This window comes from Hippoglossus hippoglossus, chromosome 8 (assembly GCF_009819705.1).
Source record: "Hippoglossus hippoglossus isolate fHipHip1 chromosome 8, fHipHip1.pri, whole genome shotgun sequence".
Classification (NCBI taxonomy): domain Eukaryota; kingdom Metazoa; phylum Chordata; class Actinopteri; order Pleuronectiformes; family Pleuronectidae; genus Hippoglossus; species Hippoglossus hippoglossus.
In genome coordinates, this window is record NC_047158.1 from 807664 (window position 1) to 823215 (window position 15552).

Consider the following 15552-nt stretch of genomic DNA (forward strand, 5'->3'; position numbering starts at 1 on the left):
TAGCTGCTTTCAGACATGCATTAAACTCTGCAGTTCCTCCGAGGTGCATGTGTAAATGCAAATGTCGCTGCCCAATTACTGTGGACTTTATCTGCCTGGCCCCCTAGTATAATGACTGTAGAAAGTCGATGTGTGAACACACGGCGAGTAAATGGGGGGGTTGATGACACTTCTAACATGCGACAGACACAAACATGAAAAAAAGAAAGCAAACTAATATCTCCTGGTGACAAAGCGGTGACACGGCGTAGAAGGCACTGACGAAGATATCAAGAGAGTCTGTTGTGATAAGAGCTGACACCGGTGTCTGTGTGTTGTAAAGAAAATCACGTGATCTCCACAGTGGAGGTAAAACGTCACTTCCTGCCTCTGTGTGCTGCACCCAGCTGCTCCACCTCTCGCCTGAATAATGCGGAGGACTTGTTGCTGTTGTAAATGCGTCTTTGCAGTGAACCTCCTGCTGCGTTGTGCATGTGTGAAAAGCAAACTGCAGATCCGGAGGTCATGTCTGAAAATGGCTTATCTTTAATTCCAGTTTCTGATATCTACGATTAAGTAGATATCAGATTAGAGTAGTCATAATTAAAGTTCATGATCTACAACACCATTCTTACCAGTTCAACAATTACCAAGCTTTGCTTGTGTTTGGACTTGTGTTTTGTATTTGGCTGTTTGCACTCTTGAGTTTCTCTGTTTCTTGTGTGTCTCTCCTGCTTAACTTCCTGTTTTTGTCTTAGTTCCTGTTCTAATTTCACAAGTGCTCAGTTATCCCTTCCTCTCTTGTGTATATAGTCTTTGTGTTTCCTTTTGTCTCGGTCAACTCATCTTTTTACACATCGTGTTTCAATTTTAGTTTCAATTATTCATTTACCTGTTAATTCTTTGCTGACTGCTTAATACCTGAGACGTAAGCCTGTTTCGTTTTGCTTCTTTTTTGCATTAAATTATCATTCAACGACCAAGCTCCTGTGCCTACATTTGGGTCCTCTCAGCGGGGCGTTTGCACATCAGGGTTATTTTTGGATATATCAGATTTGCATATGTGGCAGGGTTGGGTGATTGGACAAATATATAGTCTAGCTGCAAATTGGCTGAGTCCATTGTTGGTTGATTTATTGGGCGATTGTTTGGCCATTTGTCATTTTATTTGGCTGATATAATGGTCTGCTTTCCTCGGGAAGTAATTCAACTGTTGAACACAGATAAACAAATATATTATATTTAAATATATAAAGTCATTCATTCAGTTTTAATGCATGATCATAATGGGATGAGTTTCTGCAGCTGGAACACAACAGGATGTTGTCAGTAGGTAAAGTGAAAGAAAATTAAAAAAAACATAGTGTTATTGCAGAACTACAGAGTACGAGATTGCACAGTGACTGGGTTTGGCAAATCTACGCTCCAGTAATAGTAGGGGAGTAGCAATTCTAGTTGATAAATAAGGGTTTAATATACTTTTTTTACTGATGATGATGATGATGATGATGATGATGATGATGAAGATCATTGGCGGCTGGCCAATAGAGGGCACTAGGGTGCTGCCCTCGCTTGTGGAGAGTGTGTTTATTTTTTTATAAAAGTGGAAATGTGTGGCAAACGATCAGGGCACACAGTCTATGGTTCAGGGGCGCTGGAAATGTCGCCCATGAAGCAGAGACGAGTAGCCAATAAGGGACTGTTGCAGGGGAAGATACGCGTATAGCAAAGTAAATTTGGGCAATCAACATCGTCAAAAATAATACGCGAAAGGCGATTCTGCTAGCACCAAAGCCCGGTCGCTCAGTGTTGGTGGTGGAGGACGAAATATGAAACATTTATCCGAGAAAATAAAGAAACACGAGTCTACGAGGGCGCACATGAAAATACAATGAAGCCAGCCATGTTAGGTACTGTATATGTTTCAGGAATGTGTACTTAGTAAACACTAGTAACCAGACTCAGTCTGTAGTCTAATGATGCATACTCTACTTACTATCTGAGCACAAGGGTAACAACTAATAATAATTTACATTATTTATCAATCGGCTGATTATTATTATTTTGGTATATATTATTTTGATTTAGTTTTCTATGTTCATTTGTGCAGTATGCAGTTTACTGTTAGCTATCTCTTTTTGTTTAAAAATGACTGACATGTTTATTATTGGAATTAAATAACTACCTACTATTACACAAAGAACTGGTATCCTGCAATTTTTGTTAAATCGTAGTGGGATGGTTACTGATAACTGAGTATGGCACAGTACAGCTCCACCAAGAATAGTTTTTACCAGCCGCCACTGATGATGATGATGATGATGATGATGATGATGATGATGGGGAAAGTTAGTAGTTATTCTTAAATCTGAAATCTAAGGCCACCTTGCTTGCTAACATATAACCACAAACTGATCTATGATCCTTCTTTCTTTGGTATGTAAAAATGTAAAATAGAAGAAGCTGAAAAAAACTAGTTCAATCAGGTATTTGACATGGTTTAAGACTGTAGCAAACCCGTAAACTCCAAAAAACGAAGGACTGTCGACATCTTGAGTGATATTCCTTAAGACTTAAGCTTGGTTGGTGTTTGATCATTACTGAATTCCCTGAGTAAGTTGTTGGAATGAATAGAATGTTTACTGATAATAAGTCTAACCTTCCATACACAGCCTCATACAATATAGGCTCCATTTGAAATATTAGCTCATGCAGAGTTGACCATTATGTGGCCACTGGGTAAAACTGGCAAATCATGAAGATGAAGGTTGATTTCAAGTTTGCTGAGGGATAAAATGTATAATTATAAAAAAGATTACATTTTTCAAAGAAAACAATTTTTCTTCAGCATCATCCCCTGGGAAAACCCAGGGCAAATTTAAGACTTTTCTTGGAGGATTTAAAATGTTATATACCACCAACACAAAGAGAGAAAAGGCAGCAACGGTTCTTAACTTTGAAAAAAGAAGTCCATTTCTCTGTCCTCTAGTGCTCATTCCCATCATACTGCCATGTATTAACATAATTTGGATGAAGACTGCAAAGATCCTCCTTTTTTACCCCTTCCTGAACACAGCCTCTCACATATAGCTTTATTCTGGCATATGAATTCAAATTCTCACACTATAGGGAAGTATGGGTGCAGAGGGGTATAACAATGCTTGGGGATTTCTACCCAGGTCGTATTTAAGATTTTGAAATTGTATGTACAACAAATGTACAACCACAGTTAGTTTTTTTTATTTATTGTGAATGTCTTAGTTTTATATATTTAGATATTATTCCTTACCCTCAGTTTATGTTTGTCTTAAATTCAACCAACTTTTATCGGTAAAAATAGGATGACTCGGAAATAAATTGAAACAAATAAAACAATAAGATAAGATTCTTCTTAAAAAGTATTCTTTATCTAGACACATGGGGTGAAACGCACCACAAACTCAAAGGTAAGGTTATTTTATGGGACCAAATTCTAATACTACATTCATATTGATAAGTTACACCTACTGCCCACACTCCTCAAACCTGTTCCTACAGTGAAGGGGTCTTTCCACCTCCAAAATCTTTAAAAATTTACCATCGCTGTTTTTCATTCATATTCATTTCTGTAACTAATCAACCACCTGCAGTGTTGACAAGCTGCCTCCTGTTTACACCTGCATACACATGACCAGTGTGTGTGAATGGTCAAGTGTGTGTGTTCAGGTGTGTTAGTATGGACAGAGATTATTTCTAACACCGAGTTAAGACACAACAACAAAAAATGCTGTTTAAAATTCATAACTTTTATAAAATATTTGTATGGATGTAGTCATTTGTACTAAAGGTTTTCCTCTTTATTGTGTTGAAAGCTGAAATGTATCAGTGGTGGAGGATCTTAACACAGTATAACTGTGTCAAACTATCATATAGTAAGAGAACCAGTATGAATTCAGAGGATGGGAGGCCTAGCCTATCTGGTGTACATACACAACGTAAGGGGATGCTGAGTCTGGGCATGTCTATGACTACCCCCCTCCCTCCTTGTTCACACACACACACAAACACACACACAGGCTCCCCACCCCCTACCCAGCACATTCCACAAGATTTTCTGACGGACAAAGCAACATGTGCACTGACACGTGTGAACACGCACAGCACATACAAATTCACAAAGACTAATAAGGGGAAAAATAAATTGCACAAAAGTTAGATCTGAACAATTCATTGAAATATTATTGAAATTGCAGTATGGCTAAGTGCAATATGAAGCATTGTGGTACTACAGAGATACCAGGCCAACAAATCACTTTCTCCAGACATAATGGAACATGCAGACCCTATCAAATCCTTAACAAATCCTTATTTTATACTTTTTTCACTGAAAATGGAAAATTTCAATTTCCACAAAATGCGGCCTCATGCCTCATGTCCTATTAAAAACCAACACACACACACACACACACACACACACACACACACACACACACACACACACACACACACACATTAAAACAACTTCCACTTACTAAAAGCACATCTGGAAGACACATTCCAAGAAGCATATGCAATGAAAATAATAGACTGAAAATAACAGTGGCTGAGGATACACACACACACACACACACACACACACACACACACACACACACACACACACACACACACACACACACACACACACACACACAGATAATGCTTACATCATTGGATTTCGGATGTCTGACTTGTACACTAGTTATAAATTTGGACACTAAATATGTTCCTCTGGGAGGAAAACTATCCAGACAACAAAATAGTCAAAATCAAACTTTGCAGAAACAGTGCAAAGACAGTAACTGAGAGCACAGGTAGACCAACAAATGATGAGGATAAACAACAAGAGTAGGCTACCATTGGAGTTGAGCTGAAAAGGGTATGTTCATTGCACATCAGCTCATTTCTCTAATAATCTTCTAATAATAGACCTTCCTATTATATGAACACAACATGTGCAAGTTCAGTGATGTAGCAGTCATGCACAGGTAGAGGTAGGCACTGTGGTCCAGGTAATGCGTAGATAAGTCTGTCAGCTCATTCCTGTTAGCTATTTATCCCCAGTTAAGGTAGCTGTTCACAGCCCAGGGCAAGACGGTTGTCAGATTATTTTTGATCAATTCAGTTCATTTGAGATAATTGTTTTCAGCCCAGAACCTTTATGTTTTCGCCGTTAATGGTTTTGTCTCTGTTCTCTTATTGGTCCATGAGAACTGAGCGGTTGTTTTTGAAGGACCTGACAACTCCAGACATGTCGAGTACCAGGCAACCTGCACTGATGTCTTGCCAAACTCTTATCCATTATGGGAGAATGACTTGGCCACAAGCCACATCATTTGCAACCTTTATGTGTGTGTGTGTGTGTGTGTGTGTGTGTGTGTGTGTGTGTGTGTGTGTGTGTGTGTGTGTGTGTGTGTGTGCGTGTGTGTGTGTGTGTGTGTGTGTGTGTGTGAGAGATATCATGGGCAAACACTTGTACCTGAGCCCAAGGGAAAGTGTTTGTACAAAATGTGAGTCATGTTAACTACAACCACTATTACATTCTGTTATGTCATTCTTTTTATCTTATGATTAAAGGTGTTCACAGTTGAACAGAACACTGGGTGTCTCAGGCTGTTGTGCTCCATTGCGTTAATGCAGACTGGAATGTCAGAGGGGGACCAGAACTTATCATGAGCAAAACCGGTGTGTGTGTGTGTGTGTGTGTGTGTGTGTGTGTGTGTGTGTGTGTGTGTGTGTGTGTGTGTGTGTGTGTGTGGTCACTGGGTCAGTAAGTCATGGGACCCTCTCTGATCTTTGCAGGGTTCGTGCCCCGCTGAAGCCCAGTACCAGGATGTGGCAGGGCTGGGAGGGAGAGCTCTTATCCTGCCTGACCTTCTCTAATCTCCCATGTCATCCAAAGACCCAAACGCCCTCCTTCTCTCCCTTCCTTCAAGTGCACTCTCTCCATTGCCTTGATTTAGTCTGCTCCTGCACACACATTATGTTTGTTCTCACCATTATGAGGGATTCTGAAAATTGTCTTCACATTCTCATTCAATTTAGTATGACTTTCAGAATAAGCTATGTAGAAATGCAATGTTTTGACATGTTACTGTTAATATACAATATCACCCTTTAAAACTGTGAATTCAACATCAGTAAAGATATTTCTCATCCACAAGTGAAAAGGAACTGGGACTCTGTTGTTTTAACAAAGTGATTCATACAAAGCAAAGTAGCACAGTAAAAGTCTTCAAACAGCAAAGCAGTGGTCCCAGTCTGACAAACTGCCCATTAAGCCAACTATATACAAGCAGTAACAGAAACCAGAGAGCATAACTACTTATTCTAGAAATATCTGGTTTTGTTTGTCTGTGGCTTCCGTATCTCAAGAGCAGTTCATCCTAACGGCTTCACGCTTGTGTATTACACATATGTGTGTATATGTACACATGATACATTCAATATTTGAATGAACAGGAAAACAGTGCTCTGTAGCAGCGGCGGCTGGAAGTCATCAACGAAAATGACGTTGATAACCGCGACAACAGCACGTTCACGACAAATGGCACACCCAAGACAACAGATTCTCCAGTTCTTTGTGCAGCAGTGGTGGCTTTGGGGTTCGGAGGCCCACAGCCGGTCTTTGCTTGCCTTGGCTCACTAATGTAGGCCACTGTTACAGTTTCAGAAGGACAGCAGCTAACAGCATTACCACAGGTCAGGCAAAGAGCCCATTCAACACAGGCCAGTTTAGAATGAGCACTGCATTAGTTTATCCATTTCAAGACTCTCACTTATTGGATGTACACAGATAATTCTGATCGGCTCTTCAACGAGAAGAATTAAGCCGCTTTCAGACATGCACTGAACTATGAAAATCCAGAAGGTCTGTATGCGTGATCAAAGAGTCCGATAGTCCACAGACTGGAACCGGGAGTTACTTTTAGCGAGCAGATCTGTTGATGAAGTTTCTAACACAAGACAGATATTAAACAATTTTAAAAAATCTAAAAGAAAACAAATATCTCAGGATGAAAATGCAGTGCCATACGTAGAAGACACAGACTAAGATGTCAAGAGAGTTTTTGGTGATGAGGGCTGACACAGGTGTCGTTGTGTCGATGTGCTGTAAACGAAAACACATGATTGTTTCCTGCCCCCGCCTGCTGCACAACCGATAACCTGAACGCTCCGCAGATTTCTGTGCTGTGTGGAAATCTGGGCCCAATTCCCTGGACATCCTACAGTGACTACTTTACATAGGACAACTCTGTGAATCTTATCTATTAAAGGTTTTGAATGTCAGCATCATTAATGGTTCACTTTTACAAAGTGAAACAAATCCTCTGCAGAGAGGCACACACAAAAATGCCCCTTTTTAGTTATGCTTCTTAAAGCATGCCTTACATATGCCTAGAGATTGTGGCACTGATTAATAGACAAGGAGATGAGACTCCCATTTCAGCATCAAGAGTCAGAGCTGCTGACATTCCTATGACAGTGGTTTCAATTGTTAGATACAAACAGTCATGCAAAAGCAACTACAGCAGCTTGCTGTGGCCAAAGGCTACACCAATTTGTTTAGAGGCACAAATCAAACACATGTCTAAACAGAAGAACTTAAAAAGAGAATAAGAATAAAAGAAGTGGGGAAAGCTTTTGTTGTTCTGTCCCTGAAGTGTCCCAGGACATGATGGATCACACGGAGGAAGAACAATATCCGTTCATTCTGACATCCTCTCCCTCTCTCACGGAACATACTCTGAGGAAGTAAACATTTGTGTGAGTGTGTGTGTGTGTGTGTGTGTGTGTGTGTGTGTGTGTGTGTGTGTGTGTGTGTGTGTGTGTGTGTGTGTGTGTGTGCGTATGTGAGAGTGTGCGTTTCAAATGTTGTTTTGCTTAATTGACCTGGTTTCTGACTTTATTGCTACAATGCAAAATTGTACTCAATACAGTACTTTGGTCTGTTTTTTGTTTAAAAGACCATGATCTCAAATGTTTTTGGATGCTATGTGATTGGTCTGACCCTTACATTTTATTGATTCTGCATCAGTCATGAAGACCACAAGTCCACTTGCATTTTTTTGAGTATGTGCACAAACTAACCAAACTACAAAATGAACTGTGATGAAAGAGGAGGATGATGGAACCAGAAGACAGAGTGATGCCAAAGGCAAGGCAGCGTGATTCCACTGCTCCATTAGCCCTCCATAACCTGTCCCTCCCATACCTTTTGGACTTTCTTCATCCCCCACACCCCAGAGCCCTGCTGCCCATCTCCCTGTCCCCACATTCAAACTTTGCACCCTGTGTGACAGCTCAAATCTATCTATCTATCTATCTATCTATAACATACTATAGGAGGGAAGACATTATGTCAGTAACAAAGTTGAGTGTTTAGAAATGAATAGTATCTTGTTTATTAAACCAAAATATCTACATTTAAGAAAAAAGACCTGATATTAACAACCGCCTGAAGGGATCTGATCACAAGAATAGGTCATGAATGTGTTTCCTGTGACCACTTTTGATCAGATCTCTCTTCTCTGCTCTATATGCAAATACAAAAATCAGTTCTGTTCACAAAGACCAAATAATGTTGTGTGTACGTGTGTGTGTGTGTGTGTGTGTGTGTGTGTGTGTGTATAAGGAATAGCATTCAAGAGAGAGAGAGCAGAATCAGAATGGGCTGAACCAATCAATCTGTACTACAAAAGTAAATTTCACAAATTGAAAAAGCTAGAAAAGAAACATGCCATTCTAAGTTAATACTGTGGTGCTGACCACAAATATGGCAAACGTGTAAAAGTACTTTCAGTGCATTATGAAACTGTAGTGGGTCAGAGGATGTGAGCTTGGTTCTTTTGTGTGGCCCAGGACACATTTGCGTTCACATAGCTGAAAGAATGTGGCTACATGTGGTCTGAGTGATCAGATCTCCAATGTGTCCACTTGTGATCAGATCTCTTAGAACAGGTCTGAACGGGGTCTAATATGCTGCAGATGCCCCACCCCGAACTTAAACATTGCTTAAAGTGAATGGTCTAAATTGACTTTAAATATACTAGTATAATATATACTTTAGTGAGATGAAATGATTTAAAAAGTACCGTTATAATAATTTTTAATACAGTTGGTTCCAATAGTCTGAGAATTTGGGTCCTCACTGTATTTTGATGTTTTTATGTACTTAAATCAAGTCAATGCAAGTAGCGTCTCAGTTTGACAGACATATCTAAGAGAGACAAATAGTCTTCAGAGCAGACATACAAAATGGCAGAATTAACTGCTTCTAAACACACACTCACACACAACATTGACTAACACTCATTTCCTGGAGACTTACTCTAACATTAACTTTAAGTATACTACTTGCCTAACTCTAACCTTACCCGAACCTTTGGGAATGTCTTCACCTTAAACTGCAATGACTTGGGGACTTCAAAAAAAGTCCCTATTCTGTGACTGTGTAAACAGATTTAGGCCCCCACAACATTAGTAATACCTGGACCACACACACACACACACACACACACACACACACACACACCCAGTCTGTATTCACGGAAATCTTTTCAAGGGTATGCTTACACTGTGTTATTAGTTCTTCTTTCTTAGCTGTCTAGGCTGTTTAACATCCGACTCCAGTTATTATAATGTAAGTCTCACTCAAATACAAACACCAAACATTCTAAGGTGATGCAAATGCTTTCTTGCATATACAAGGATGCTTGGATAGCAGGCCTATTGCGAAGACAAAATATGGTAAACCGTTCAGAGTTCCACATTTTAGATACTGTGCTGCTTCAATGCAAATGCGGTACATTAGTGGTGTGCCGGGACTTTTACAGATTCGCAAGTGAAGAACAATGACACCTTCACCCCAAACCACCATCGCAATGTGTGATTCAGCTATTTCTAAGTGCCGGAACACAGCATACTTGCTACTGCTACAGAAGTAGGCTACCAGCAAGTCTCTTAAAGGGAACAAATAATGACAACTTCCCTTTACAGTGTTTTTTAACATCTATTTGGGTCTCTTTGGTACCAAAGAAAAATGCAAATATCACAGCACCTCAGTGTTTTTAGGGGCTGCGTATGTCGGAAAATTTGTGAATCAGTGAGCTGTTCAGATTTAGAGCCCCAGCCTACATAGGTGTTGGGGAGCTTGCAATCACTTGCTCACATCACACACAAAAGAAGCCAAAGTATTTCCTCTGTTTAAAGCAGATGATCCAAAATATTTGATTAATTATAGACCTATATCTATTTTACAATGTTTTTTTCATCTAAATACCAATTCAATTCTTTATAGACATCAATATGGTTTTCTGAAAGACCAATATGGCTTTACTTCACCTGATTAACATAGTTACCTCTGCACTTGAAAATAATAAATTAACTTGTATTATTTTTCCAAAGCTTTTGATACGGTCAACCATCATATTTTACTGGAAAAGCTATCTAAATGTGGTTTTCGTGGTGTTAGGCTTACATGGTTAAATAATTATGTTTCAAACAGAAACATTTTTTTTGTGTTAAGGTTCGCTATTCCAGCAAAGCCAAACTACTTTGTGGGGTTCCTCTGGGGTCCATTCTTGGAACGTTACTATTTCTTATTTACATTAACGATTTGTGCCTCAAATACCCTTTCCCCAATAATGTTTGCAAATGACACAAACTTCAATCCACCGATTAAGAATGTGAATTTTGGTTTGACTGCCTTCGTGTCATGGATCAGATTAATAAATATCAGTTGAGTCAGGAACACTTCGTCATGATAACCATTTACTGCACAAAGGGGAATACAGTTATGCTTGGTCTGGATGGCTCCATTCGTTGGATGTTCCCTGGATTACCCACGCAGCATGCTAAGATAAAACAGGGAACGCATGCAGAAAAAAAATCAAAAAAGTGCACGTAGCAGGCAAGACACATTTGTTCAAGTTGAATACCATTCACCACGACCATGTTTGGACTCTGTGCAAAAAGGTGGAGGCTGGGGTGGTGGAGGCAAGTTGCCGGCAGCAGAGCATGAGTGGCAGTGTAGCTGAGCAGGGATCAGTGAGGGGGAGGCCATATTTAAATGGAACGCTTTGTTGAGAGAATGGGCTGTGATTGGTGAGTGACTGACGAGCACCCATAAATCAGTAGCTGACAGCTTATGACAGCTGAGCACATAACTCTGTGTCCTGCATGAACTAACACAATACTAAATTTATTAAATATTTTTTAAAAATCTAACTTTATCATTTTATCAAAAAAACATACTCCAAAGAGTTTTCTAAAATTTCAATTGAGTCAGTTGAGATGCCCCAAGTTTCAAGTACAAGATTTCTGGGAACTATTGTTCATGAAACTTTGAGCTGGAGAGAACATATTGACTGGGTGAACAGAAAAATAAATAAATCTATTGGTATAATAAGGAGGGTCATCTCTCAAGTCACCTTGTCACATCAATCAATCAATCAATCAAATTTTATTTGTATAGCCCATATTCACAAATCACAATTTGTCTCATAGGGCTTTTACAAGGTGTGACATCCTCTGCCCTTAACCCTCAACAAGAGTAAGGAAAAACTACTAAAAAACCCTTTTAACAGGTAAAAAGAACGTAGAAACCTCAGAGAGCCACATGTGAGGGATCCCTCTCCCAGGACGGACAGAAGTGCAATAGATGCCACGTGTAAAGGAGAACATCAGAAAGATAAGGGTATTTACAGCATTGATTAGAATAAACACTTTGTAGCATAATGGAAGGTCAATGAATTGAGGAGTTATTGTCAGTAATGGTCGAGTATCTGAGTATCATCAAACTGTCTTCTTATTCTTCATTATAGCCTAAGTTATCCCTATCTATCATATTGTAATTTAGTGTGTGCAAGTACTTCTCCTTCTGCCCTACACAAAACGGTGGTCCTACAGAAACGTTTAGTGAGGATAGCAATCAGATCAGAGTCACACACCTCATCTGCTTCTCTTTTTCAAAATGGTCAGATTCTTACTATTTATGATATACTATTTAAGATCCACTAAACTGATGGTAATATTCCTGGGCAATTCAAGATTTACTTCAGACCAAATTCACAGATCCAAGTCAATCCTCAGATCTTCATCCTCCCAGATGTCCTTACTAGCAATTTTCAATTACATTTAGAGGAGCTAAATTATGGAATGGCTTTTTACAGGTGGCACAGAACTGTTCTTCTATAACATGTTGTAAAAAAAAAAGCTTAAAAGACCATTTAACTGCTGCTCTATAGCTGTTCTTCTATATGTATTGTTGTCTTTAAAGATATGATTTGTTTTTAACTATTGTTCAGGAGTCAATACATGTGCATAAAATCCTCCCCCCCAACACACATTCACACTCAGGCGTACATTTGAATGCATCTGCACACCTGTCCACATCACATTCTGCCTCCCCCTGCACTGAATATTATAATTTGTCATGGGAAAATGTTTTCTGTGCTAAATAAACATTAACCAAAAGCTCTCTCTCTCAACCCACTCTCTCAATCTGCCCTTCAACATCTCCAACCGCTGGCTTATACTGTAAAGCCCCTTCACACAGGTGAAATCACTCGCTTCTCTAGCCACACTTGCTCTAATCTAGACAGGCACAAAAATGTAAAAAATGTATATGAATAATATGAAAAAAAAAGCGGTGTCGAAGAAGACACTGATGAAGATGTCGAGAGAGCTTGTGGTAATACGTGCTGGTAACGATGTCACCATGTTATAAGCAGCCACGTTGCCCACGCCTGAAACATGTGCGGATCTGAATCCTTTTGATTTTGAATAAATATCGCAGCCAATTTTTCAGAAAATATCAAACATGTTTGATATTTGCGATTAGTAGTTTGAAAAGTATGTAGTAAGAAAGGAGCAGTGATTGTTTAAGTGAGCAGGAACCCACAATAGGCAATGACACCAAGTTGCCCTGAAGCGTCACCAACAGGATATTGCATACTTGTTTTTAGAAACAAAACATGGAAGCCTACAGTGTAAATAATACTCCTGTGTCAGTTGGACAGTAGAAATAGCAGACAAACCTGTAGAATTGATGCAACGCCATAAGTGTGTGGGGGGTGGGTTATTACGTTTTTCAGTGCAAAACATTGAACTAACAATTGCAACCAGCTGACTAAGCTGTAAGTCCACCTTGTTTCTCTCCTTAAGTCACCATTGATCACGTGAGTTGCATGCATGTACCTGGGAGCACTATGTGAGTATAATTGAACATTGTTTCATCTCTCAACAATATTTACCACGACCACATAGTGGTTCTAAAACATGTCTCTACCTTTAACATCTCCAGCATGAATATGGCACGTTAGCTTCTAATATCTTAAATACTGTAAATGCTACAGAAATTAAACTTGGCACACAGCTGGCCATTGACGAAATGCTTTACATAGTCAAAAGTTGTTGCATAAGCACCCCCCTGTGGCCAGTTATTGTTGTTTTATGTGTCTAATGCTTTAATACCTATATTTCCTTCTTGTTAATGGTTATGTGGCTTTTACTACAACAACATCCTTGCTTGAAAATCAATCACCAGACGACAGCAGCAGCAGCAGCAAACAGCTTTTTCTTCAGGAAACACTGATGTTCTACCTCTGATGGGTCTATTTTGGGCTTTAACTGGTCAAGCACTGCCTACCTTGTTTGTCCTTACAGAGACATTGCTGGAAATGGAATCTACCAGTGAATGAAGCGACTTTATACATGAACTGGTCACAAAGAATTCTTGAACCAGGATTTACCATCACCGTCAGTTCTACTAATTACTAATCCTGCAGTTCTTTTTTCCATTAATCAATTGTTTGGTCTGTGAAGTTTCCAACACATTGTCCATATCCTACGGTGACATCTTAGCTTTTACTAATTTGCAGCCCTAAACCATTCGTTCACAGAAGAAGCTGCTCTGTGGACTAATCTAGTTTTAAGACGGCAACAACAAATCAAATGTTGATTGCAGGGGTTGTTTTCTTCCCGAACAATTATGGTACAACGTGTGTTTTTGCGCTCATGCCAGCAAACAAATGGTTGTTTTAGAACTTAACAAGAAAGTAAACCGTTTCAGGCTATGTTATTTAACGATCCTGTCCTGATTACGACCGCGTTGTCTCTTTGAACAGAGGTACATGAGCCCGGAGCTGCATCCCCACGTTTGCTTTCATTACGCGCCGCAGTAAAGCAATTCAATATTACAGCACATACCTTCGAAATCTGATAAAATCCCCTCGAGGTGTTCATTCACTGAAAGCTCCGACATTGTGTCCGTGGGCAGGAGGGTGCGTGGTGCCGCTGCAGATCAGGGGAGGAAACAGCAAACGGCAGAAAACTAAGATTGCCTGGGTTAGAAGAACTAATGTACAGGGACGGAGTCGACTGATCTGCGTCCCGAGTGTCTCCTCCGTGCAGTGTGCGTCCTCAGCGCAGCTGCAGCTCCACAGTGGATGTGTCGCCCAAATACCCGGGGGGGAGGGCAGGGGGTGGGGGCCAAAGGCTGGTGGGTGGAGCAGCATGCAACACCTGGAAAATATCCTCAGTCAAATTTCTCTTGTCTTTGCTTTCCTTCCTCCCCCAGGCGTGTTCTCCTCTGGCCAAAGGTCTCAGATAGACCTTTACCTGCACCCTGTTAATCCTGTCGCAGGGTTAAAAATAAATGATCATATACGCAGTCATCCTAATGTTTAGAAACTAGAGAAAAGAAAATTCAACAACTGTCCAACAGGTTTCCTCTACTTTTCCATGTGACAAAACAGACTTTAGACAAGAGAACAAAATCACTGGCTTCCAGTCAGATTCTTCTTCAAGTTACCCAGCACATTGATCAACCCTTCCATTTTGGAAGCAAAAGACTTCAATACAAACAATGAACGGGAAAGTAATTAAAAAATGAATCTGTTATATATTACTTGTCATGTGCACTCCTGTCTCTTGGCACCACACATGAACAAAGCTATCATATAGTTTATTGTATAATTGATGCCTTGTTATAGTTCAGCCTCATTCAGTGTGACGGTATCTGAACACTAGCTGCCAAAACCACTTCTGGGTAAGTCAGCAGCTCTTTTTTAAACAAACATTACACGATAGTAGCTCATTTATACTGAACCAAACAAGATATCCTGACGTGTGTACAAGACAACAGTGTTGGTGACCGAATCCTGCAATGACAGCTCTCCCTTTAAACAGTAGATGATCTAGGGCTCTGTGATTACCTCTGAAACCCGTGTTTATACCTTTTGCAGACCAGCAAGGTTGAAGGAAGGTGCAACATTCCCACCTGGAACAGGCTGTGTAAAAGTGCCTAGAGTGTGCTTGCTTTCAGGTAACCAGCCAAACCCCAAGCTGAAGGCGACACACACACACACAGACACACACACACGTCTCTGTGCAGACCATGAAAAGCCACTGTGACGTTAATCCTCCCTGGTTCAGAGCCAGAGGGCTAATGAGAGCCCACTATCCCCTACCCTACCCCCACACTCTGCCCTAATAGGAGTGTCTGTGTGTGTGTGTGTGTGTGTGTGTGTGTGTGTGTATGTGTGTGTGTGT

The 15552-nt window shown here is 40.1% G+C and overlaps 1 protein-coding gene across 1 annotated transcript in view; it reads right to left on the reverse strand.

The window, feature by feature from the left end:
- The window catches only part of sept12 (septin 12), a 65688-nt gene extending 51253 nt beyond the window's left edge, over nt 1-14435 (reverse strand). Inside the window, exon 1 of the mRNA XM_034594507.1 lies at nt 14209-14435. Coding sequence (XP_034450398.1) covers nt 14209-14263 — 55 coding nt within the window. The 5' untranslated portion in view covers nt 14264-14435. The remainder of the gene's footprint in view (nt 1-14208) is intronic.
- Nucleotides 14436-15552: the final 1117 nt, after the last annotated feature.